The 27964-nt window shown below is 43.5% G+C and overlaps 1 protein-coding gene across 2 annotated transcripts; it reads left to right on the plus strand.

The window, feature by feature from the left end:
* The first annotated feature begins 630 nt into the window (after positions 1-630).
* LOC115113697 (anoctamin-5-like) lies at positions 631-27494 on the plus strand. 2 transcript variants are annotated; one of them, XM_029641635.2, is made up of 21 exons: positions 880-962; positions 2024-2046; positions 15307-15377; positions 17679-17786; positions 18452-18520; positions 21101-21385; positions 21492-21611; positions 21733-21848; positions 22465-22599; positions 22984-23089; positions 23401-23461; positions 23579-23730; positions 23838-23912; positions 24021-24249; positions 24506-24684; positions 24823-24920; positions 25118-25239; positions 25386-25591; positions 25770-25972; positions 26168-26273; positions 26473-27494. In XM_029641635.2, exons 2-21 carry the CDS (start codon positions 2028-2030, stop codon positions 26695-26697), a joined length of 2685 nt encoding a protein of 894 aa, XP_029497495.1. In that variant the 5' UTR covers positions 880-962; positions 2024-2027; the 3' UTR covers positions 26698-27494. The 2 variants fall into 2 exon arrangements, with proteins under 2 accessions (XP_029497494.1, XP_029497495.1); XM_029641634.2 differs by lacking the exon at positions 2024-2046 and having other exon boundaries at positions 631-962.
* Positions 27495-27964: the final 470 nt, after the last annotated feature.

A 27964-nucleotide genomic window follows, 5' to 3' on the forward strand; every position in this document is an offset into this window, starting at 1 on the left:
CTGCCTCAGCATAAAACACCTTCTGTACTATTTACTCTGACCCTGGCCAATTTAACCTGCCGCTCTGGCACCGACACTCCCGATCCCCAGTAAACATGGGCGCCCCTACAGTTGACACACATCCTTTTCCACCGAATCTACCGATGAACATCTTCCAGTGTTTCCCCCTTTTTCTACAAAAATAACGATAGAAAGTAGGTTACATTTTAAGAACCATCACCCATCTTCAATTAGTACTGTAATCTGTCAGAGAGAACATCTCTTGAATAAAATATAATTATATTATAAATAAATTTGTCCTAATTCTAAGAGAAAGATTTCAAAAATAAAAAAAATATATATAGCAGTTTGCTTGGTGGACTGTGTTTCTTCACATAGCTCAAATTGAAGGAATTGAGTAGGCTAGTCAATTAGGCTCATATGGTTAGGCTGTACAAAATATCAATTCATTTGGTGAGATTTGAAGGGTTTTCAAAACCATACAGAATTGGCAAACATCAAGTTTGAGGCCATTCACATGGGTAGCATAACCCTCACAGACAGAATTCCAATGCATGATGCACTAATTCCCAAGCGCTACTTGTGTGAATAGGCTACTTCTTTATGCACAATGATTTGCCGACAGAATGTGCTTGGTTTTGCCACTCCCCTTAAATATGTATAGCGGCTAGAGAAGCAGTATGAGTGCAATCATAATATGATAGGATATGTCAAGACAATTTCGGGGCATTCTTTCAGCCAATAAATGCCCGAAACGTTGATTTTGGTGTGAAACCCAAGCCTCAAACTCAAATACAGTGCGGCGAGGATCGAGTCGTGGGGTGGCATCCTCTCTCTCCGTCCTCACTTTCCTGAAAAAGCAGCTCCTTCCTTGTAGTCGGTGGAGATGAGAAGAATAACGGGAATGGCAAGGGAAGAAACTTTGATCGAAATGAAGAGCGAAATGGATTCGCAGATTGGAGGTAAAGAGCACATTCAGAGATTAGCCGATTTTGGTATTATACAAGGTAAACGTAGGCTATAACATAATCTTTGTTTTCATTGGCTATTAACAAGTTTACTATTGCGCTTTCAGAAAATGTTCAAGGAAACACAACCAACTAAAGGTTGGTTCTATCAGTTTTGTGACTGGAACTACCACGGTCTATTATTTGGGTTTGAAATAATGTTTGGCTAATGGTTTACTTGTGTCTGTGCCATATGTCACTGTACGTTAGTGGGCTACCTAGATGAGAGGCACATACAATGTTTAGCCTAAAGATGAGCACATTTCAGGGAATTTACATGTTATTTATAACAGATTATGTTTCGGGAACAGTTCCATGTGTTTGTACAATTGTACAACTAAATGTATAGTTCTGAAATGACTGAAAATACATGCGGTGACGTCATTCACATGCTGACAGGTCTACTGGGAGACAAATTTGAAGTTTGAGAAACTGACAAATTAAAGTAACTGTCCAGTGTCTCTATCTTTATATGAAATATGACCAATAATTAATTGCAATATGAGTGAAATAGTTGTCCTTCCAAAAAATGGCAATTAAGTGTGTTATGTTTTCTGTGTTGGAATGGTGTGGGCATAGCCCAACAACAGAATGGTGTGGGCATATACCGGTCCCAAAACATATTTACACTAGTAGACTGCTGATTGGCCATCTAGGATGACATCATCCTCTGTAAGGAAATAACATGCATTTTTGAAACGTCTGTTTGAGATACAGGTTTGAATTGGGGTGTTTTTATAGTGTTTTTTTCTCCAATTTATGCTTTGGCCACAAATATGAGTCAGCAACATTATTTGGGTATGAGTTATCAGAATATGACCTTTTTAAAGAGATTGTTACTAGACAGTTACTTAAAGCCCATTGCAGAAGTCTGTAAAATGGCATGTATTTGGCAATTTCTTTATTGATTTATACATCAGCATTCAAAGTGATCAGTATTGACCCCAAATAAGTTCAATATTATTCATAATGATGTATTTTCCAAGCAGGTTTGTGATTGAATTTTTTTTTTGCAGATGGATGTCTTTTTCGATGGAAGGTTGGTCTGTTGTGCTAATGTATAGGCCTAGTAAAGCTGATGCAAGCGGCACTCTGCTTATCTATATCCCTTTATTGAAAATTGACAGTATTTGTCACTCCACACTGCACAAGGAATGTCGCTTGAAACTGGCCATTGTTGAGTATATGCCCTCCCTTTTAAACACCATTAACTGTCCCATAACTTCAGTATTGCTCTCAGTATTGCTCCCCTACGTCTCTCCTTAATGTGCTCCTGTGTGAATAAGCTGTGTCCTATGTTCATGTTTTCTGTAAGATTTCATGGCAAAAAGGAAACAAGTTATAGATAGACATCTGCAATGGTGTGCTAACAGACATTCCCAATACATGGCATGGGGTTGTCCTTAACTGTCTCATCATGGATTTGTAAAATCCAACACAAATTGGATTGCTAATTGTTTTCAGTTATTCCCTAATCCATATCTATAATCTTTGCTTTGTGTGGTGCCACACTGTCCCAAGGTAATACTCACATAATTACACGCTAGAGACCAGATAGTTGTTAACATTAAGTGCATGAACACTTAAACACAATTATCTGCTGATTGGCACTCAAGGTAGAGAGACTATCTAGACAGGGAATATACCATGATGCTATGGACTGACTGAGCAGTCACTCACTGAAGAGATCTGTAGGGAGGAGTTGGACTGTAACAGTACTACTCTTTTTCCAATTGTGCTTAGTGACAAATAGACATACATGTCAGAATATATGCAGAATATATTACAAGATCACATTTGTTATAACAAAAATGTCACATTTTCTCACAATTTGTGAGAATGTGGCAATGTGCCTATACAGAGTTGCCCACAGACCCAACTTGGTCTCCAAATACAGCCATCCACTGCATAATGTGTTAAGCTGTCATGGTAGCAAGGGTCCCTCTATGAAATGTTGCTGGTTGAGAGATAGCTCAGAAAATGTAGAGCTGCTGTGGGTAATAAATATATTGAACAATTACAAATGTTCCTTTTGTTAAAATTACTTTGTAGGCTACAATTTATTATGTATGGCTTCACAGAAAGAAAAGTACTTGAGCATTCATAATGTTGACAGTAAAGCAGTTTCAATAATGCCACAGTAAATATGGTTTTGAGATATTGTTACATCCGTCTCTCCTCTGCTGGGAAATTAAGTGAGTTGGAGCCAGTTCATTGATGGATGGAAACAGTCCGGCATCTCTCCAACCTCTCTCACACTGTTTACATCCCTCTTAACATCTCACCCCCTATAGGGCGGCAGGTAGCCTAGTGTTTAAGAGCGTTGGGCCAGTAACTGAAAGGTTGCTGGTTTGAATACCCGAGTTGATTAGGTGAAAAATCTGTTGATGTGCCCTTGAGCAAGGCACTTAACTCAAATTGCTCCTGTAAGTCCCTCTGGATAAGCGGGTCTTCTAAAATGTAAATGGAAACCGTAAATAGAAGATTCCTCAAACAAACTCTGCTGTCCATTTTACTTATTTTGGTAGTACGGAAACAAGGCCAAGCGATGTGGTTCCACTATCTCTGAGCAATAGGCATTTAATGTGAAGTAAGTTGACTGAGCAGGTTAATTTAAGGACAATCTGTCACTTGCCCTTTGGTGGTAAGGCTCCTTGTTAGTAAAGATCCACAGTATGGCTGACTACCCACAGTGGGTCTAGATAGTGTGGAGTTCTGTGTTGATAGACTGCCCTTTCACACCAACGGCTTTGTGTTGGGTGTTATCAGGGAAAACCTTCCTGCACAATAACAAAACATATCTATTTATATGTGTGTCTGTTGTGGATCACCATGTTGACAGTTTTATGTAGGGACTGAACGTGAATAGACTTCAGGTTCATCTGCATCTATATAATACAGTTCTATTACAGAATCATTTATTTTCATAGTTATATTACCCACATGCTCACACTGGCTGCCTTTTTATGGCTCTCATGGCTCTAAATCATTTAAATAGTCAAAATAGTTGTACTGAAAGGTTCTGATAAGGCACTGTAGTATTATCAAATACTAGGCCTGCTATTCTACAAACAACATCTCTCACTATCACAGTAAAACCTCTATTCATTCAAACTCAATGCTTCAAGTGATGAGACCGAAGCCTTTCATAGTGTGTTTCCAATTCTGCATGCCTAATTGGTCTTGATCAGGGGCAGTCCGGCACAAACTAGGCCTAAATAATCATCTTTGCATTACAGCACGCACCCTTAATCATTGATGATCTAAAAGAAACGTATTAGATAGTTGTGTGGAGGGCAAGCCAGTGAATTCATCTTGGCTCACAGACTAGGGGGAGCCCCGGTGTTGCCATGGAAACTAGCTGAGTAATTATATTTTCTCTTTGATAGCTGAGTTAGACAGACTGTGGGCAGAATCTGAAAATCTGAATATTGGCGTGAGGGTTAACCCACTTCTCATTTCTGTTAGTGCACTGGATGATAAAAAACATTATATGTCTGGACTTTTCTCCTTTCACCTCCATTTGGTTATTATCCCTTCTTTGGTCTTCCACAATTACATTTCAATGGCCATGAGCAGATTAATATATAAATCTTGAGTAACATTGATCGATGCACTTGATAACAGTGGGCTTTGTGATTGTGTTGCTTTGTGGGTTTAGGAAGCTCTGTGCCAAAGCATTTCATGTTCTATCTCTGGGTTAACCTGGGCATCACATCTGATTAGGCTAACAGGCAACAAGCTACGAAGAACAAAGAACAACAGTTTGTTTTCATGTACTCTGCCATATCCTCACTGGCGATTATGCAGTAAGCAACAAGGCCAAACAGGGGGGAGATGAGGAGAATTAGGGGAAGGACAAAATCTGTAATATTCTAACATTTCTACCCTTCCTCCTTATGCAAGAATGCCTAATTCAAACAGTATAGTATTAGAAGGATGACATTTCATGTCTGTTTTAGAGAAGATAAAGTATGAATTCTGCTATCTGCTCTGCCCACGATCCCTCGCTGGGAGGGGCACCGGGGTATTGGTCCACTCTACTGATCTAACTTTCAGGGTTTTGTCAAGGCACAGTTCCCATCTGGGACAAGGCCTATTGTATCCTGGAGATAAGAAAGGAGATTTTGTTTGTTCCATGTGCATAAAGTCATCAACAGACGATGTGAGAATAGGGATACAAAACAGCTTTCCAACTGGGCAAAAACTGGTTGAATCAACATTGATTCCACATCATTTCAACAAAAAAATGTAATGTGGTGACGCTGAATCAACGTGGAGAACTGCCTCCCGGGTGGCGCAGTGGTTAAGGGCGCTGTACGGCAGCGTCCCTGGGTTCGCGGCCAGGCTCTGTCGTAACCGGCCGCGACCGGGAGGTCCGTGGGGCGACGCACAATTGGCCTAGCATCGTCCGGGTTAGGGAGGGCTTGGTCGGTAGGGGTGTCCTTGTCTCATCGCGCACCAGCGACTCCTGTGGCGGGCCGGGCGCGGTGCGCGCTAACCAAGGTGCACGGTGTTTCCTCCGACACCTTGGTGCGGCTGGCTTCCAGGTTGGATGCACGCTGTGTTAAGAAGCAGTGCGGCTTGGTTGGGTTGTGTATCGGAGGACGCATAACTTTCAACCTTCGTCTCTCCCGAGTCCGTACGGGAGTTGTAGCGATGAGACAAGATACTAGCTACTACAACAATTGGATACCACGAAATTGGGGAGAAAAAGGGGTAAAAATTCAACAACAAAAAATGTGTAAAAAAAACACTGATTGGATTTTTAAAAAGTCATCAACAAAAGGGAATTTCATATTTTTTTCATTGAATTTACAATCTAAATCCAATGTTGATTTCACTGTTGAATTAATGTTCATTGACAACTCAACCAAATGTAAATCAAAACTAGATGTTGAAATGACGTCTGCACCCAGTGGGTTTCTACCTTTAGCACTGGGAGTATGTCCTCCCCCTAAACATAGACCCTATCCTGCTTAATTTAAAACATGCTAAATAAAATGTACTTAAAATCCTGAAGTTAGCATTTGGTGACTTCAGCAAGGTAAACAAAGGCAAAGCATGGATTGGTCTCTCTTCCTACAGGGTAAGGAAACCATTGAAATTTCAGTGAGGTATCCTGTATGTTGTCTTTCCCCTGAGAAAAGGAACTTGGGGATGATGTCAATAGTAAGGCTATTGGAGCCAGGAGTCATGTATTTTTGAGTCAGTCAAAAGAAGCCAATCTGATATATCATGGTGCTATTTTTAGTTGGAGCTACAAGGATGATAATAGTTTAGACATAATAGGTCACATCAGGCCATGGTAGCAACATAGTGACATTGTTGTGTATTCATTGTGTTTCCTAAAACACTAACATCTTTCAACAATAGGATGTATGTTGCACAAGCCTCACATCCTGGCCTTCTAGATGATCCATCTGCTGTATGTAGGGCCATAAGACATATGGCCGGTTATCTTACCATGTTGGTCAGGAGTGAATGAGAATGTTGTGAATGTATGTGGCCGACAGTGTTTCCCTGATAAACTAATCAGCTCTAGTTATGTGGGGGATGAATGACACATAATGGGCCACTGATTTCCATTTAGTACTTATTGACTTACAGTATATACAGACATATTGGAATGCTTTAACCTCTAGTCTAGAGATCCATCTAATTAAATAGCTAGCAACAGGGTACAGCATCACTGTGCAGCATCACAATGCCTATTATAAACTGCCATTTTATCTATTATAAACTGTCCTTCTATCTATTATAAACTGTGAGAATCACTGGCCTAACATGAGATGAGACTGAAGCACTTTTTTAGTTCATCAGAGAACAATTTCTCCTTCATCAATAAGCTTTCTCTGGTAGAGCCAACTGTAATATGATAATGATGCTCAGAGCCCTGGGTCTGGACACCAACCTCTGCAACTGGATCCTGGACTTCCTGATGGGCAGACCACAGGTTGTGGGGATAGGCAACAACACCTAATCCCCACTGACTCTTAACATGGGGGCCCCCAGGGGTGTCCTCTGCCCTCTGCTGTACTTCCTGTTCACCAACGGCTGTGTGGCTTTGCACGACACCAACTCCAACATCAAGTTGCTGACAACACCATGGTTGTAGGACTGATAACCTTCAATGATGAGTCTGCCTATAGGGAGGAATTCAGTGAACTGGCATAGTGGTGCCAGGACAGCAACCTCTCTGTCAACATCAGCAAAACAAAGGAGTTGATTCTTGACTTCAGGAAGCAGAGGAGGGAACATTCCCCGATCCACATCAACAGGACTGCAGTAGAGAGAGTCACTAGTTTTATATTCCTCAGCATCCACATCACAGAGGACTTGTCATGGACCAACAACACCACCACTCTTGTCAAGAGGGTGCAACAGCGTCTTTACTTCCTAAGGCGGCTGAAGCAATTTGACATGCCACCCCGGGTCCTCTCCAAATATTACAGTTGCACCATCGAGAGCGTCCTGACTATTTGCATTATGGCCTGGTACGGTCGGGATTTTCTCAGGCCAGACCGCAAGCCCCTTCAGAGGGTGGTGAAGACAGCCCAGCACATCACTGGAACCGTGCTGTCACCCTTCCAGGACATCTACTCAAAATGGTACCTGAGGAAGGCCTGCAGCATCATCAAACACTTCACACACCCCAGCCATCAGCTGTTCACGTCATTACCATTGGGCAGACTGTATCGTAGCATGAGGTCTGATAGAAACCGTCTCTAAGCCTGTTGGTATCTAAAAGCCATCAGACTTCTGAACACCTGAACTGGACTGACCACCTGCACTGACTCTCCTCACCTTAGCACACATGCACTCACTCACTCACTCACACACATAGTACCCCCCCCCCCCCCAAAGGTGCGGACTCCGGCCGCAAAACCTGACTCTATGAGGGAGGGTCCGAGTGGGCATCTAACCTCGGTGGCGGCTCCGGTTCGGGGCGTAGACCCCGCTCCGCTTGCTGATCCCTCCGCTTCCGTGGAACCGGACCGTGGATCGTCCCCGAAGGAACCAGACCGCTGACCGCCACCGGAGGCTTTAGACCCTCTTCCGGACTGTGAAACGTCGCCGGAAGCTCTGGACTGGGAACTGTCGCCAGAAGCTCTGGACTGGGACCTGTTGCCGGAAGCTCTGGACTGGGACCTGTTGCCGGAAGCTCTGGACTGGGAACTGTCGCCGGAAGCTCTGGACTGGGAACTGTCGCCGGAAGCTCTGGACTGTGGACGCGCACTGGAGGCCTGATGCGTGGGACCGGTACAGATGGCACCGGGCTGATGACACGCACCTCAGGGTGAGTGGGCGGAGGAGGCACAGGACGTACTGGACTGTGGAGGCACACTGAAGTTCTGCAGCGTAGAGCTGCAACAACCCGTCCTGTCTGCATGCTTATTTTAGCCCGGCAAGTGCGGAGACACGGTGCGTAGAACTGCATAACATGGTGCTTGAACAGTGACACACACCCCAGGGTGAGTGCGAGGAGGAGACACAGGAGGCACCGGACTGGGGAGGCGCACCGAAGGCCAGATGCGTGAAACCGGTGCACATGACACCAGACTGGTGTCACGCTCCTCAGCACGCCCGCTCTGCAGCGCTCTCGACGCCAGCACCTCTCTCCGGAATCTTGTGTCGAGCTCCTCACTCGACTCCCTGACTGGCTCTGGTTCACTCCTCGGCTCCGCCGACCACTCCGTGTGCCCCCGCCCCCCAAAAATTGGGGGGCTGCCTCTCGTGCTTGCGTCGAGTCCTATATTCCTGGTCTCGTCGCCGTTCCTCTCTCGCTGCCTCCGCCTGCTTCCATGACAGGGTCTTGTCCCCTGCCATTACCTCCTCCCAGGTCCAGGATGTCCTCCACTCCTGGGCACGCTGCTTGGTCACTTGGTGGTGGGATCTTCTGTTACGTCCGTCGTTAGAAGGAGACCAAGGCACAGCGTGGTAAGCGTACATCTTTATTAAGATGAACAAAAGAATACACAAACGTAACGTTCTGCAGGCTACCTAGTAACTGTGCAAAAACAAGATCCCACAAACTAGGGTGGAAAACAGGCTGCCTAAGTATGATTCCCAAATCAGAGACAACGATAGACAGCTGCCTCTGATTGGGAACCATACCCGGCCAACAAAGAAATAGAAAACTAGAATGCCCACCCAAATCACACCCTGACCTAACCAAATAGAGAAATAAACAGGCTCTCTAAGGTCAGGGTGTGACAACTGAGCCATTTACTTTATGTTCATATTCTTATCTTTTCTTATTTCTTATTGCTGTTGCATTGTCGAGAAGGAACCTGCAAGTAAACATTTTGTTGGACGTTGTATGCCATGTGTATCCTGTACAAACGACTAATAAAACTTGAAACATGAATAACAGGGGATGTCAAGTATCTGAAACAGAAGAGGTGAAGGTTCATTAGAGGAAAGTAGCCTAAAGCTCAGGCCTCGTATTACCATTTAAATCACTAACCAGATTGGCTTGGTCTGATGAAATACATAATTTACCAGGCTGTCTAAAGGTTTATCTTTATCACTGGAAAGTAGACAGGTGCCACCGGTGGGAGCAGGTGATGCGGGTGCTGTTAGATCCTCACCAGCATCAAAGTGACAGCCTCTTTATGGCACAAATAAAACTTGAATAATGTATTCCTGTCCTCACACTGCCACTTGCTGTGATTGAGCCAAACAGAGAATATATCAAACATATTTAACAGCTGGCCTGTTTCTTTGAGGCTAGTATGTCTGTGTCAGTGGTGGGTGCAAAAACAGATTGTTTTTCTGCTTCTCTAGATATTATAATTCAGAATTAGTATATTTGTGATATCATCAATCCATCTATCAATGTCCAGCAGCATATTGTTAAGCAGACTAACCCCTTTGTCCCGTGTCTCTCCTCTGAAGAAGATGGACCTGCTATGCTGACAGCATTCAGGATGATCATATTAACAGGTACTGGCAGATGAAAGGCTTAATGTTACGCCTGTCTGTCCATCCATCCTTTCATCATCTCCTCTCCAAACCTCACCTCATAGTCAGTGGCTGTGTCTGTATGTACTGCTGTTGGTTACTCTGAGGCTTGTACTGTGCTTGTACTCTGCTCAGCCTCCCTCCCTTCATGCCAGTGGCTGCAGAGCCAGTGTGAGTCCTTTGGTCCTGTGTGAGTGAGTGCCAAGGCCCTGGGTTTACCAGTGGATCGCTCCATTTGATTTAGTACAGGAAGCAAGGAAATTACATTTCAAATCCAATACGCTACATTAATTGAATTTACCTACACCATATTTGACATTTAAAACATATATTTTTTTGTGTGATTTTGTTGGGATAATTTAATCTTACGTGTATGCATCTCTCTGGATTATTTTATATTTCAGAAAGGGAAACATGATCAGAAACCTGCCAGATCTCTCCCGTTATAAAGAGCTAAGGCTAACTATGTTGGTAACCAGTTTATATAATAGCAATAAGACACCTCGGGGGGTTTGTGGTATATGGCCAATATATGGCCAGCTAGGGGCTGTATCCAGGCCCTCTGCATTGCCTTGTGCATATCAACAGCCCTTAGCCATGGTATATTGGCCATATACCACACCCCCTCGGACTTTATTGCTTAAATGAATATGAGTTATTCATCACTCCAGACTACCCACTGAAGGTACTGGTAGGTCAGCTATAGTAGGATGAGATGTTCTCTAGGACTTCATCAATGGGGTTATCAATGTCAGTTTAATTTAGCGTGTGCTGGAGACTACAGACGTGTTTACAGTAAGTTGGTGTTCTGCAGACAGTGGGTGTTATTTTGATGTTCATCTTCACTAGTGGATCTCCTACTATCTGAATGTGGGTCTAGTTCCAAGAGGTGGTACACTACATGACCAAAAGTATGTGGACACCTGCTCATCAAACATCTCACTCTAAAATCATGGGCATTAATATGGAGTGTGTCCCCCCTTTGGTGCTATAACAGCCTCCAGTCTTCTGGAAAGGCTTTCCACTAGATGTTGGAACATTGCTGCGGGGACTTTCTTCCATTCAGCCACAAGAGCATTAGTGAGGTCGGGGACTGATGTTGGGCGATTAGGCCTGGCTCGCAGTCGGCGTTCCAATTCATCCCAAAGGTGTTCGATGGGGTTGAGGTCAAGGCTCTGTGCAGGCCAGTCAAGTTCTTCCACACCGATCTCAACAATCTTCTGTATGGACCTTGCTTTGTGTACGGGGGCATTGTCATGCTGAAACAGGAAAGGGCCTTTCCCAAACTACTGCCACAAAGTTGGAAGCACAGAATCGTCTAGAATGTCATTGTATGCTGTAGCGCTAAGATTTCCCTTCACTGGAACTAAGGGGACTAGCCTGAACCATGAAACACAGCCACAGACCATTATGCCTCCTCCACCAAACTTTACAGTTAGCACTATGCATTGAGGCAGGTAGCGTTCTTCTGGCATCCGCCAAACCCAGATTCGTCCGTCGGACTGCCAGGTGGTGAAGCATGATTCGTGTTTCCACTGCTCCAGAGTCCAATGGCGGCAGGCTTTACATCACTTCAGTCGACGCTTGGCATTACGCATGGTGATTTTAGGCTTGTGTGTAACTGCTCTGCCATGGAAACCCATTTTATGGGTTATTGGGTTACAGTTATTGTGCTGACGTTGCTTCCAGAGGCAGTTTGGAACTCAGTAGGGAGTGTTGCAACCGAGGACAGACTTCAGCACACAATGGTCCCGTTCTGTGAGCTTGTGTGGCCTACCACTTTGCGGCTGAGCCGTTGTTGCTCCTAGATGTTTCCACTTCACAGAACTTACAGTTGACAGGGGCAGCTCTAGCAGAGCAGAAATTGTAAAAGGTGGCCTCCTATTATGGTGCCACGTTGAAAGTCACTGAGCTCTTCAGTAAGGCCGTTCTACTACCAAAATTTGTCTTTGGAGATTGTATGGCTGTGTGCTCGATTTTTATACACTTCATACAACGGGTGTAGCTGAAATAGCCGAATCCACTAATTTGAAGGGGTGTCCACATACCTTTTGTGTGTGTATTTATGTGTTAAACCATACTGTGGTAGTTTTATTTGAGGATATGTGTTCCCCATAGTATTCATTTTTGAAAACATTGAAAAATGTGTGTTGCTTGGGTGCTGAGGTGTATGTAAACGTATGTATACTATACTGTGTGTTTCTGCATGTGTGTGGATGTGCTGCTATCTGTAAATGTCTAATAAAAGTGGCCTTGTCTGTCTTTGGTAACACACTCCCTCTCTCTCCGTGTTTGCTCAGCTCGGGACTGATAGCAGTACAATCATCACAGCTTGGCACATCCCTCTGCTAGTTTGTCCTTCATAGGGGTTAGGGAGGCTTGTGCTCAGACTCATCTGGCTGGCTGGCAGTCTCAACATCATTCCTTCCTCATGAGTTGTCTCTATAATTTACCTCTCAGCTGTACAGAGCTGCTCCCTCAAGCCTCTCATTGGCTTGCAAGGCACTCAGTAAAATTCTGGTTCTTAAAAAATATCCCCCTCATCCAATGGAAGAAAGGCTCAGGGCAGAACAAGTCCTTCCTGTGGTAAACTAGATTGTGTTATGTCTGAGGGAACTACAGGGCCTCTGACTGGGCTGCTGCCCCCTCCCCCATCCCTCCGTGCATGTAGAGGCCTAACCTCCCCCACGGGAAGTGCTTGTTTCCCAGCATTCAGAAATAACCAGGAGGCAGGCAGCCCTGCAACATGAGCACATTCCCTCTAGCAGGGTCTGCCAGGCTGGGGGAGTGCTCTGCTCTGCTGCTGGAATGCTGTGTGTTTCTGTTTGTGTGTCTCCAGATGGAAAGTGTGATTTTATGATAGTGGGTCTTTATAGGTATATGTGTTTAGTTCTTTCCCCTGATTTTATGTCTGAGAGCTCTTGGGAGAGTGAGTGTCTTCATGTCTATTTCACCATGCTGTTGCCCTGAGGGCAGTCCATGTCAACACAGTGTTGTGTTGGGCTGTTCTGACATCTGACCACAACACAGTTCCACTGACAGACTAATGCTGTTTTCTTCTCATCAGCAATCCCTGCTCTCAATATAGAACTATTGTGTAATAGGAGGGAGACCGACTTTATCATCTGCAAAATCATTGGCAAATCTATAGAGAAGGAATGTGGATGGAAACAGAGGAATGGGTCATGGGATTTCATGTAGTGTATATGGGATTTCATGTAGTGTATATGGGATTTCATGTAGTGTATATGGGATTTCATGTAGTGTATATGGGATTTCATGTAGTGTATATGGGATTTCATGTAGTGTATCTGATGACATTACAAAGTAATTGTTGTTAAATAACATAGCTTTATTTTTCCAGGATTCATTTAGCCAGTTGACTGTATGTAGTGAAGGTATCATACACAGTGAACAAGTTTGACAACATACACTAGATATGAAAATGTAAATTATTAAGACCTATTAGGCTAATTGGTGTGATGAAGCTGGAATAATTACACTTCTGGACTAATGAAGTCAAATATTAAGACAAACAACCCATTGCTTTCTCTCTCTTAAATAAATGAGTAGATACACATATCACTATGTAATTTGTACATTGTAAATAGTTTTCTGTTAGAGGCCATCCTTAGACCTCTAGGCACAGACCACAGTTCAAAGTACATTTTTTATTTACATTTGGTTGAGTTGTCAACTAACATGAATTCACCATGACATTGGATTTAGGTTCAAAGGTAGGTGAAATAGAGATGAAATTCCCTTACGTTGATGTCTTTTTACAAATCCAATCAGTTTTCCATGATGATTCAATGTCATCACATTAGATTTTCTTTTCTTGAAATGATGTGAAAACAACATTGATTCAACCAGTTTTTGCCCTGTGGGATAGATGCAAGGACTGACCTTCCAAGATATCAACAATATAGTTTTAACCATGTTATGAGGCTATACAGTGTTTGTTTACATTTACAATATTTACAAACATTGGATTAAAACCAATGTATGTTTTGGGTTCAGTTAAACTAAGCTCATGAGGCATTTTTAAGTAATATCCTTCAAGAATCAATGGACTCATATACAGTATATCATTATACTATATATCCTAAGTCCAAAATGTATGTCCAGTTGAATTCGGAAGTTTACATACACGTCAGACAAATACATTTAAACTCAGTTTTTCACAATTCCTGACATTTAATCCTAGTAAACATTCCCTGTTTTAGGTAATTTAGGATCACCACTTTATTTTAAGAATGTGAAATGTCAGAATATTAGTAGAGAGAAGGATTTATTTCAGCTTTTATTTCTTTCATCACATTCCCAGTGGGTCAGAAGTTTACATACACTCAATTAGTATTTGGTAGCATTGCCTTTAAATTGTTTAACTTGGGTCAAATGTTTCGGGTAGCCTTCCATAGGCTTCCCACAATAAATTGGGCTTTTAAAAAAAAACATTTTTCTCCAAAAAGTACGATCTCTGTCCCCATGTGCAGTTGCAAACTGTAGTCTGGCTTTTTTATGGTGGTTTTGGAGCAGTGGCTTTTTCCTTGCTGAGCGGCCTTTCAGGTTATGTCGATATAGGACTCATTTTTACTGTGGACATACTTTTGATACTTTTGTAGCCATTTCCTCCAGCATCTTCACAAGGTCCTTTGTTGTTGTTCTGGGATTGATATGCACTTTTCGCCAAAGTACATTCATCTCTAGGAGACAAAACGCGTCTCCTTCCTGAGCGGTATGATGGCTGCGTGGTACCATGGTGTTTATACTTGCGTACTATTGTTTGTACAGATGAACGTGGTATCTTCAGGCATTTGGAAATTGCTCCCAAGGATGAACCAGACTTGTGGAGGTCTACAATTATTTTTCTGAGGTCTAGGCTGATTTCTTTTGATTTTCCCATGATGTCAAGCAAAGAGACACTGAGTTTGAAGGTAGGTCTTGAAATACATACATTGGTACACCTCCAATTGACTCAAATGATGTCAATTAACCTATCAGAAGCTTCTAAAGCCATGACATCATTTTCTGGAGTTTTCCAATCTGTTTAAAGGCACAGTCAACTTAATGTATGTAAACTTCTGACCCACTAGAATTGTGATACAGTGAATTATAAGTGAAATAATCTGTCTGTAAACAATTGTTGGAAAAATTACTTGTGTCATGCACATAGTAGATGTCCTAACCGACTTGCCAAAACTATAGTTTGTTAACAAGAAATTTGTGGAGTGGTTGAAAAACAAGTTTTAATGACTTCTGACTTCAACTGTAGCAACTGCAGATTGCCCCTTTCAACTCATCTCTGCTCGTGTTTCTTTTCTCTACACAGAGGAATGTAATGGCCACAGTCATAATAACTCTATAGAGGACGGAGGAACACAGCTACCTGGACACACAGAGGTGAGTTTCACACATTTCACTGTAAGGTCTCCACCTGTTGTATTCGGCGCACGTGACAAATAAACGTTGATTTGAGTCCCATGACCCCATGTTGACCTGCCTGGACACTCTCCTTTCCCTCTACATTAACGTATCCCTGCCCTAGATGACTTCCCAAGCTCTCTGTGCTGTTATGCAGCAGTGTTCTGCAATGCAACGGGCAAATTCATTGAAAGCCTTTGAAGGTATACTGGATTAGTAGATTCATTTTTGCACTTATGTGTGTACATCGCTGTAAGAAATGTATGATTATGTGCTTGTTTTTAGTCTTCCTCCACATGCTTGATTGATCCTCATCCGTGATCAATATTCTTGATCAATAGTGAGTGTGTATTGAAAAGAGGTTGTTTTGCATGCCTTTGTGTAACTTGCCTATGTTGGAAACAACTGACCTCTTTCTACTACAGTTCTCATTGTTCAGTCGCAAGACCTCAGTGTCTCTCAGAGAGCTCCTCTCTTTATCAGATCAACTCTCCCCAGGCAATAAGCACAAACTAAAATACTGCCTACAGAGAGAATATTACTGTGTCTGTGTCCGTGTTCTCTATCCAGCATTAATCTGTTGTTCAAGAACGAGGGAACTTGAACACTTTCTCTCTCACTCATATTCAAGCGTGCTTTGACACATGAAGGGGGAAGGCCATACATTTCAAATTGTTCTAATATGCTTTCGCCAACCTAATTCTGTTGATGATCTTGGGAATTGTATGCTGTATCCACACCCTGTTTCCTTCCTCCCTGTTTGGGGGTGTGGGGGCTGATAAACAAAAAGGGGAGGGGCTCTGTTTCTATTCCCGACCACAGTGTGTCCTCCAGAGCCAGGATACTGCTGAATTTAGGGACACGCCTGTGCTTTATTGCTAATCGGACTGAAGCGCTTTTCCTCCTAGTCACATGAGGAAACTGACCCCACAACAATCCTTTTTCACAAATGAGGTTCAAAAGATGATGTAATACCTGGAATTGGTGAACATAATCTTAGCCGATTGGATCAAGAAAAGCCATTTTCCTCCACTCCAGGTCCAAGGCTGTGTCGATAAGGTTGTTTTCCCTCTGTCGTCCTGACTGCAGAGCATAGCACTGTAAATACTTAGCTGTACCCCTCAGGTGGAATAAAACCAGGAGTAAACAAACCTAGTTGAGAAACAGCCTTTAACCCACTGCATATACAATCTCACAAGCAGTTTTGCTTTTAAAAAGGGTGCAGTTTCTCTATACTAAGACTTACTCCTGCATATGCTTAATATGCTTATAAATAAACTGGAGTGTGGAGTGTAGATGCAAACTGGAGTGTGGAGTGTAGATGCAAACTGGAGTGTGGAGTGTAGATGCAAACTGGAGTGTGGAGTGTAGATGCAAACTGGAGTGTGGAGTGTAGATGCAAACTGGAGTGTGGAGTGTAGATGCAAACTGGAGTGTGGAGTGTAGATGCAAACTGGAGTGTGGAGTGTAGATGCAAACTGGAGTGTGGAGTGTAGATGCAAACTGGAGTGTGGAGTGTAGATGCAAACTGGAGTGTGGAGTGTAGATGCAAACTGGAGTGTGGAGTGTAGATGCAAACTGGAGTGTGGAGTGTAGATGCAAACTGGAGTGTGGAGTGTAGATGCAAACTGGAGTGTGGAGTGTAGATGCAAACTGGAGTGTGGAGTGTAGATGCAAACTGGAGTGTGGAGTGTAGATGCAAACTGGAGTGTGGAGTGTAGATGCAAACTGGAGTGTGGAGTGTAGATGCAAACTGGAGTGTGGAGTGTAGATGCAAACTGGAGTGTGGAGCATTGCGATTGAAGAGTATTGTCTGTGCCAGGTTTGGGGCTTGAATCAAGAAGTGGCTGTATACTGGTCTGGGATGATCTGAGAATATCAAGACTAGGTTTAACGTTATTATTAAAAACAAAAAGTTCATTTCAGGCCCTAGTACAGTATGTACCTCTTTGCTTGCCATAGTTGAGGGCTACGTTTAGCATAATGATAGGCATGCCTTCACTGGAAAATGTCCAGGATCCACTGCCTCCTAACTCCTATTCAAGTTACATAAGACAAACCACACAAAAGAGAGAAAGTCCACAATCGTTACAAAATAAATCTGTTCATTTAATTTTGGGCGTGTCCAAAACCATATACTAAACTACTACCATGTACTTTTAATGTGCTTCTAACGTGCATCGTCACATTCAGTAAGCAGATGTTCTCTGTTCATAGGAGGAGGAGAGAAATAGTTTGTGTGGGTTAGTGTTCTGACACTCTTCTCTGTCTGCCCTCCAGACGGACAGACTACAACAGAACAAAGACACCGTGTTCTTCAGGGACGGGGTTCGCAGGATTGACTTCATACTGTCGTACCTCGATGACAAGGATGGAGAGAAGAAGCAGGTGGGCAGCATAACGCACCATCATCAACACAGAGACAGAGAGCATTGTGTGGTTACAGAGAGACACATGGCAGTTTATCAACACGGACATGACAGCACAGAGCCTTAACCTTGGAGTGGTCAGGTTTGCTTTGAGCCTGACTGGCTTCAGTAAGAACACAGATATTTTAGTTTTCCGTTGCAAAACGTTTTGTCACAGTAAAGACAGTGTCTGGGGTCAACTGGCCACGTGACCATGACTCATAATCAGCCTGAATCAGGGCGGTAAAGAGGAGAAGGTGGCTAAAAGGAAGTGGCTGACAAGTTCCCAGTGGTTGAAACTTTGTTGTTGTGGTAATTGCATCACCTCTTTCTTGACAGAGAAGCAAAGATTTCATGCCACAGACAGACCATAGACAGACCAAATGTCATTATTACAAGGCCCTCTAGCTTCTGATTTTTGGACATTGAGAATGCTGTGACTGGTGCCAGGCAGTCTTTCAACAGAGCTTCTACAAGAACAAAATGGATTATGAGAATGAATGGGGAAGTTAGAATACAAGTATGGATGGAAGGATAAAGTAATAGCAGCGATGATAGAGGGGGAGATACAAGGAAAAATGCTTTTCTGCCCTGGTCCTTGCTATTGCTTAAAGTGCATGTGTGTCTGTCTCTGTATTTGTACAGGAGAGGAGGAGGGAGTTTGAGGCCAACCTTAAGAAGGCTGGACTGGAGCTTGAGACTGAGGACAAATCGGTGAGTTACCCAAGCTGTGGCACGCTGGCGTCCTCTAGTGGTCATCATGCAGCAGCACATCACATTTATTTATTTATTTTTTTATTTCACCTTTATTTAACCAGGTAGGCAAGTTGAGAACAAGTTCTCATTTACAATTGCGACCTGGCCAAGGTAAAGCAAAGCAGTTCGAAAGATACAACGACACAGAGTTACACATGGAGTAAAACAAACATACAGGTGAGAAGGGAGGTAAAGGCAAAAAAGGCCATGGTGGCAAAGTAAATACAATATAGCAAGTAAAACACTGGAATGGTAGTTTTGCAATGGAAGAATGTGCAAAGTAGAAATAAAAATAATGGGGTGCAAAGGAGCAAAATTAATTAATTAATTAAATACAGTTTGGAAAGAGGTAGTTGTTTGGGCTAAATTATAGGTGGGCTATGTACAGGTGCAGCAATATGTGAGCTGCTCTGACAGTTGGTGCTTAAAGCTAGTGAGGGAGATATGTGTTTCCAGTTTCAGAGATTTTTGTAGTTCGTTCCAGTCATTGGCAGCAGAGAACTGGAAGGAGAGGCGGCCAAAGAAAGAATTGGTTTTGGGGGTGACTAGAGAGATATACCTGCTGGAGCGTGTGCTACAGGTGGGAGATGCTATGGTGACCAGCGAGCTGAGATAAGGGGGGACTTTACCTAGCAGGGTCTTGTAGATGACATGGAGCCAGTGGGTTTGGCGACGAGTATGAAGCGAGGGCCAGCCAACGAGAGCGTACAGGTCGCAATGGTGGGTAGTATATGGGGCTTTGGTGACAAAACGGATTGCACTGTGATAGACTGCATCCAATTTGTTGAGTAGGGTATTGGAGGCTATTTTGTAAATGACATCGCCAAGGTCGAGGAAGGAGAGTTTACAGTCTAACCAGACACCTAAGTATTTGTAGTTGTCCACGTATTCTAAGTCAGAGCCGTCCAGAGTAGTGATGTTGGACAGGCGGGTAGGTGCAGGTAGCAATCGGTTGAAGAGCATGCATTTAGTTTTACTTGTATTTAAGATCAATTGGAGGCCATGGAAGGAGAGTTGTATGGCATTGAAGCTTGCCTGGAGGGTTGTTAACACAGTGTCCAAAGAAGGGCCAGAAGTATACAGAATGGTGTCGTCTGCGTATAGGTGGATCAGAGACTCACCAGCAGCAAGAGCGACCTCATTGATGTATACAGAGAAGAGAGTCGGTCCAAGAATTTAACCCTGTGGCACCCCCATAAAGACTGCCAGAGGTCCGGACAGCAGACCCTCCGATTTGACACACTGAACTCTATCAGAGAAGTAGTTGGTGAACCAGGCGAGGCAATCATTTGAGAAACCAAGGCTGTCGAGTCTGCCGATGAGGATGTGGTGATTGACAGAGTCGAAAGCCTTGGCCAGGTCAATGAATACGGCTGCACAGTAATGTTTCTTATCGATGGCGGTTAAGATATCGTTTAGGACCTTGAGCGTGGCTGAGGTGCACCCATGACCAGCTCTGAAACCAGATTGCATAGCAGAGAAGGTATGGTGAGATTCGAAATAGTCGGTAATCTGTTTGTTGACTTGGCTTTCGAAGACCTTAGAAAGGCATGGTAGGATAGATATAGGTCTGTAGCAGTTTGGGTCAAGAGTGTCCCCCCCTTTGAAGAGGGGGATGACCGCAGCTGCTTTCCATTACTGCAAGGTGGGGCATATCTCAGCAGAGCTTTCTTATAGGGGAATTCCACTCAACAGTCTTCTTTCCTAAGTGGTAGAAGGGTGTTTAACGTATACTGAGTGTACAAAACATTAGGAACACCTGCTCTTTCCACGATATAGGTGAATCCAGGTGAAAGCTTACCTTATATGATCCCTTCATTCAATGTAGATGAAGGGGAGGAGACAGGTTAATTAAAGAAGGATATTTAAGCCTTGAGACAATTGAGACATGGATTGTGTATGTGTCCCATTCAGAGGGTGAATGGGCAAGACAAAAGATTTGAGTGCCTTTGGATGGCGTATGGTAGTACGTGCCGGGTGCACAGGTTGGTGTGTGTCAAGAACTGCAACGCATCTGGGGTTTTCACACTCAACAGTTTCCTGTGTGTATCAAGAATGTTCCACCACCCAAAGGACATCCAGCCAACTTGACACAATGCAGTCGTTTACACCACCACGTTTACACCACCACCTCCGTTGTTATTGACTGGAGTCCTTGCAAGGAATGGAAACAAAGACTGAAATTGGTCTATACATTGACAAAAGGTATAGAATTGCATGAAAATTTGCTTTAAACCTGCAACCTTCTCTCCACTTACAAGAGAGGTGTGAACATTGGAGTCAACTTAAAGTCCATGCCCCTGAGGACAAAAAAAAAATCACTATTAGGAAGGTGTTCCTAATATTTTGTACACTCAGTGTTTCTGTTTTCTTTACAATTTTTAGGTGAAAATGTGTACTATATTCAAATGGAAAATGTAGAAAATATTGTAAATGTTAAATGTACTCAATATTTTCAATGATTCCTCTGTTTTTTGCTTAAATGGTATGGTCAGTCAAACGGTCTCTCTCTGTCCTCTCTCAACTCATTCCTCTTAGGACTCAGATGATCTGAAAACGTACTTCCTGAAGATCCACGCCCCGTGGGAGGTGTTGGCCACCTACGCTGACGTGCTGAAGATCAAGGTTCCCTTTAAGGAAAGCGACATCCCCCACGGACAGGACGTTCCACTGGAGTGGCTCTCCCGACCGTTCCGCCTGCCAGAGAAGGTGATGCGCCCACAGCCTGACTACTTCACCTCTCCATTTGATAAGGACAAGATAGACTTCTTCCTCATCAAAAACCAAGACACCTTCTTCCCCCCCTCCACACGCAACAGAATAGTGAGTACAGTATCTTAACACAGAATCCAGCGACACACACACACACACACACACACACACACACACACACACACACACACACTGATCTGATGTCCCTTCCTGTCAGGTGTACTACATCCTGTCTCGCTGTCCGTACCATAAAGAGGACCGCAAGGAGACAGACAAGAAAGGTATCAAGCGGTTGCTGAACAACGGGACCTACACCTCAGCCTTCCCACTTCATGATGTAAGAAACAGGTGACGCCCCACCTACATCACATCAACATACTCACAGTAGATTTCATGTGAGGATGTCAGATTTATTTCTAAACTAGAGCTGATTATTCTCCTGTCCTCTATGCTGTCAGTGTCGATACTGGGAGAGGAACACAAATGAGCAGTGTGAGAGCGAACGCTACCACCTCTATAAGAATTGGGCTAGGTTCCTCTGTTTCTACAAGGAGCAGCCCCTCAACCTCATCAGGTAAGACAACATCGTTCGGACGTCGGTTTACATTTCCCCTATGCATAGACACAAAGATCTACGTCTATAACAGGGGGAGGGAGGGGGGCGAACTCAGTCCGGCTTTAAACTTACTCTTGAAAGTTGTAATAGTAGAATGCACAAGGTACCATTTCTAAATAGGGTAGTACATCATCAGTTCCTCTTGTCATGTCAGTCATTGCATATCTTAGAGAGCTATTTATAACTTGTCAGAAATGTCAGCTGATGTTTTTTTTTTTTTTTTTTTAGCCCATAGATATTGTTGTAATAATTGTTGTGACTCAAATATCACATGAACACACATTAGACACGACCAAATGTATAGAATTGCATGAAAATTTGCTTTAAACCTGCAACCTTCTCTCCGCCTACAAGAGAGGTGTGAACAGTTTATATCATGAACAGTCCCTGTGCCCATAGAAATAGACGTGGTGTGTGTGCATGCGCAGGGGAGATGCAGGATGTCCCCCAATGATGGAAGGGGGGCCCCCGAGATAAAAAGTTTGGGAACCCCTGATCTATAGCTCCATGCAAATACTAAGTGTCCCTACTCCCTAATGCCAAATAAGTTGAATTATGTCTGTGTTCTTAACAGGAAGTATTATGGGGAGAAGATTGGGATCTACTTTGCCTGGCTGGGCTTCTACACAGAGATGTTGTTCTTTGCTGCGGTCATGGGGGTCATATGTTTTACCTATGGTGTGCTAAGCTACGATGATAATTTAACAAGGTTAGTACCACCAGGGGGCAGAAATGTGCCTTATTTGAAAAATAGGAAAACAGTTAATTGGCTGCATTTAAACAGGCAGCCCAATTCTAATATTTCGCCAAATTATTGGCAGAAGATCTGATATTGAATTATTGGGCTGCCTTTTTAAACACAGCCATTGAATCATGCCTATGTGGGCTATCATACACACACACACCTAATGGTGTGTAGTCAGTATATTAATAATAATTGTGTAAAAAAAATGAAATCTTTGTTGTTGCACATCCAACAGTACACTAAATCACGCAACTTTGTCAGTCTATACAGGACATGTAAAGTCACGTCATATCAAATGTATTAATGTTCTTTCCCACTTTATATTCTTCCTATTTATCTCTCCCACAGTAAGGAGATCTGTGACCCCAGCATTGGAGGGAGTACTGTGATGTGTCCGCTGTGTGATAAGAAGTGTAGTTACTGGAAGCTCAACTCCACGTGCCTCTCATCCTGGGTAAAGGAACATACACATTTTATTCTGTCATTCAGTCACAACGTAACCTTTCCTAAAATGGCTAATTATAATCTCTTGATGATTAGCCATTACATCTAATTCTTGATGGCTCCTCACACTTAAAGAAATGATGGCTGTGAATATTATGCGTGATTAGCTTATTGTTATATTGCTTAAACCATCCTGTCAATCAAAGCCAGTGAAATCTCCCATGCTGAGTGTGCAGTATGTCATCTTGCTGTGGCCAAAGCACAGCATGTCATTTCCTCTGGGTGGTTAGGAGCTCATCCTGTCTCATGTCCCTCTTCCAGCAATCCCATCTGTTTGATAACGAGGGGACAGTATTCTTTGCCATGTTTATGGGGATCTGGGGTAAGTGTCTGTCCACTCTGTTGTTACTGTATTAACCTGTTGGAGAATTACAGTACATCCCCTGTGAGGGAGACAGACGGTTACTGTTAGAGTGTAATGACCCTGTCGGTTCTGCAGTGACTCTGTTCCTGGAGTTCTGGAAGCGGCGCCAGGCCCAGTTGGAGTATGAGTGGGACCTGGTGGATTTCGAGGAGGAGCAGCAGCAGCTCCAGATCCGCCCGGAGTTTGAGACCAAGTGCACTGACCAGAGACTCAACCGGATCACCCAGGTACGGGCTGCCAGCTGGTTATTACACACTACTTGTAATACTGTGAAAATTCTAAAGTGTTCAATGTAAACTACTGACTGGGCTTTCCGTTATTTGTTATTGTGCAGGAAATGGAGCCATACCTACCCCTCCCCAAAAAGTGTGGTCGCTTTTGCCTCTCCGGTGTTACTGTTCTGTTCTGGGTAAGCCAACATACTACATCAACTCTGTGTGTCTGCAAGCATTTGTTCGCCAGTGTGCAGTATACTGTATGTGTGCACTGTAGCATGTGGATTTTGTATTCTCCACAGATGCTTCTGATTGTGGCCTGTATCACTGGGGTGATAGTCTACAGGCTGGCTGTGTATGCAGCCTTCGCCAGCATCATGAAGGACAGCCCCACTAAGAAGATCCATCTGGTGGGCTCTCTCATCACCCCGCAGCTCGCTACCTCTGTCACCGCCTCCTTTATCAACTTTGTCATCATTATGATCCTTAACTTCTTCTATGAGCGAGTGGCCATCTGGATCACTGATATGGGTGAGGAGGAGTAGCTCACTATCATGGCGATTAGATCAGGAGGAGCAGGAAATGCAGGGAGATGGAACACAGATGGCACATCAAGTTAAAGTGATGTTTACCCCAGGTCACATTAACTACCCATTTCCTGCTCATTTAAAAAATATATTTTCTCTCCTTTAAAAATTCACTCATACCTCAGCAGTACATTGCACCGTTAGTTTAGGTATCTTGTGTGCCTTGAATGCCTTTGACCTCCAACTACTTGCTCCAACAGAAATCCCCAAGACACATCTGGAGTATGAAAACAAGTTGACAATGAAGATGTTCCTCTTCCAGTTTGTCAATTACTATTCTTCATGTTTCTACGTGGCCTTCTTCAAGGGGAAGTTTGTGGGTTACCCAGGCAACTACACGTACATGTTTGGCAAATACAGCAGGCTGAGGAACGAGGAGGTGAGCTTTGTCACACAGCATCTACAGTATATGAACACATTTTACTATATGAAACTCACACCTTTTGAAGAATAAACTACAGTATTTATGTTTAGATCTCAAACCTAACTGTTAAACACCCACTGCAACTTGTCCCAGTGTGACCCAGGAGGCTGTTTGATTGAGCTGACCACCCAGCTGGTGATCGTCATGACAGGGAAGCAGGTGTGTGGGAACATCCAGGAGGCCCTACTACCGTGAGTTTCACTGACCTCTGTGCTACTTCTGATAGACTGCGAAATGTACCTCGATGACCTTTCAGTTGCATATCTACTCCACCATTGGGTGTGAACAAGCTTGAACTTGTTAAAGATGTCTGACATTCAGTATGTAATTTGTACACGTGCCCTCCTCAGAGTTCAGTATTCTCTTGATCTATATTATATCCTGTCAGGCTGCTGAGGAACTGGTGGTGCAGCAGGAAGGCCCGGAAAGACCAGTACAGCCGCTGGGAGCAGGACCACGACCTGCAGAACTTCAGCCAGCTGGGCCTGTTCTATGAGTACCTGGAGATGGGTAAGGAGGCCCTTAACCCACTTCACTCTCTTCCCACATAGACAGGAGACTATGAATGGCTGTTCATCAACATTCTCTCTCTCTCTCTCTCTCCCTCTCTCTCTTTCTCTCTCTCTCTCTCTCTCTCTCTCTCTCTCTCTCTGCAGTAATCCAGTTTGGCTTCATCACTCTGTTTGTGGCCTCTTTCCCCCTGGCCCCCCTACTGGCCCTCTGTAACAACATCCTGGAGGTCAGAGTGGACGCCTGGAAGTTCACCACCCAGTTCCGCCGGCCTGTGGCGGCCAAGGCCCACAACATCGGAGCATGGCAGGAGATCCTCAATGTGGTGGCCATCTTGTCCGTTGTCACCAATGTGAGTAGGATTAAATGTTATTAAACTGTAGCCACGCTGTTGTTATCAAGTGTTCAAATCTATGTCTTTATTGTTAAACAGACCCATTTTACAATTCATATATACTGTATAATCAAAATACAGTAATTCAATAGTTCAATGTGTCTCGGATCCCCTCTCATACTCTCTCATCTCCCAGGCATTCATCATGGCCTTTACTTCAGACATGATCCCCCGCCTGGTCTACCTGTATGCCTACCACCCTGGCTCTGAAGCCACCATGAGTGGCTACATCAACAACAGCCTGTCAGTGTATGACATCTCCCAGATCCCTCTCCTCAGTATGCCCGAGGAGGGGGCGATTCCTGCCTGGTTCAACAGCTCCTTCATCACCACCTGCAGGTGGGAAGCGACTGCAATGCCAGGCCACTCACTTGCACATTTAAATACCCTTTGTCTTGACTTCACTTGACGTCTTGACTATGGAGCTGTGATTATATTAATCCAGATGTTTACAGAGGACAGGTCAATGCTTGGGGTTTAGCACTAGTGTATGTAGTTGTTGTGTCCCGACATTAGTCCTATATGTTGTCTCAGGTACCGTGACTACCGCTACCCTCCAGGCCACCAGAGGCAGTACTCCCACACTATGCAGTTCTGGCACATCCTGGCAGCCAAACTGGCCTTCATCATTATCATGGAGGTAAGCCATCCAAAATATGTGTATGGAACACAGCACATCTCTCCACTCTAAACCAGCAGGTGCTCTCTCCATTATATACAGTATGCAGCAGAGCCCAATCTTTGCTATCACTGTCTTTCAACATGTTATCATCTGTACTTCATAAGGTGAGTGTGTGATAATGGTATGCTCTGAAAAAACCCTCTTCCTTCCCCATCAGCACGTGGTGTTTGTGGTGAAGTTCTTTGTGGCCTGGCTGATCCCGGATGTGCCATCCGAGGTGAAGGCTCGGATCAAACGGGAACGTTACCTCATCCAGGAATACCTGCACAACTACGAGGTTGAGAAGCTCAAGATCCAGCTGAGTCAGAGTTTTATCATTGAACCCAAACCTGGGGTCTGCACTGCCACCGACATGCATGGCGTGTTATCAGAGTGCCTGTAGGCCCCCAATCAGTAACTCACACCCACCAAGCTAACCTAACTGGGAGGGTGTTGCTGTGAAGTCTCCTCCACTGATGGCAAACAGAAGTACAGTAAAGGGCTTCTGTCAGTGGTTGCAATCCTATCAACTGTTTCTCTTTGTTTTGTTGTTTGTTCATTTTCTAATGAGCAGCTAGCAGATTTCAACCTTTTCGCCTATATTAGGACTTTCATTGGAGGCAGGGACGGATTAATTTGATCGATGGCCACATCTCGTCACCTTTTCTCAGCGTCCAATGCTGTTGCAATGCAAGCTCCTATTGTTCAGCTTGCTTCATATCTTCTGTGCAATGAGGTTTCTTGCAACTGTTTCAGTCATTCAGTGCCAGTGTTGATCGTGATGGGATATTATGGAATCCTACAAAAGTATGTGCCAACTTGTTAAATACTATTGGGATTCATGATATTGTACCAGACAATGTACAGCTTATTGAAAAAAATGTAATCTAATGCTCACCTTATCTACAATGTCATAATATGTTACTAACATATCCAGCAAAGACTGCCAAAGATATCCCATGGCTTTTATCGGCAGCTATCTAATGAATTACCTTTAAAGTCATATGCGTGTTTGATAGAATGTAACATATAAAATCTAATTTATTTGCCTTCAAATGTTGGCATGTTATCTGCTTCAATTTGGCTGTAACTGGGCTACATTAAATGTGATGTGTTTTCCTTTGATTAATGTCATGTATTTGAAATATTTTCATGGGAGTCAATGTAAAAACTGTCAATTAAAGGACCAATGCAACCGTCTGTATATCAATATCAAATCATTTCTGGGTAACAATTAAGTACCGTAATAGATTTCCATAAAAAAATTGGCTAAAATCGCTTTTTATCAAAAACTATTTTTTCGATCAAGAATTTTGCTAGGACTGTCTGGGAGTAGTCTGAGTGGGGAGGGGAAAACTCAAAACTAGATGTTATTGGCAGAGAGGTTTGGAACTCTCTTTGTTTTTGGTCTATCAAAAAATGTACCACATGGTGATGTCACCATGGAAAGCTGAAACTCCCATCCATGCAAACCTGATGATTAGGAGGTCCTGTGTAGATTGTATGTTCAACCACCAACTATCAGGAATTAACACTGATCACATTTTTTCACACTTTTAGAGTGTTAATTTCATCAGCTGTTGTATAATTTCAATATAAAACACAGGGGAAAAAAGCATTTTGACTGTAGTGGCCCTTTAAAAACGGTTTCTCTCAGCTGGGTAATGATA

The sequence above is a fragment of the Oncorhynchus nerka genome, linkage group LG28, assembly GCF_034236695.1.
Source record: "Oncorhynchus nerka isolate Pitt River linkage group LG28, Oner_Uvic_2.0, whole genome shotgun sequence".
NCBI classification, from domain to species: Eukaryota; Metazoa; Chordata; class Actinopteri; order Salmoniformes; family Salmonidae; genus Oncorhynchus; species Oncorhynchus nerka.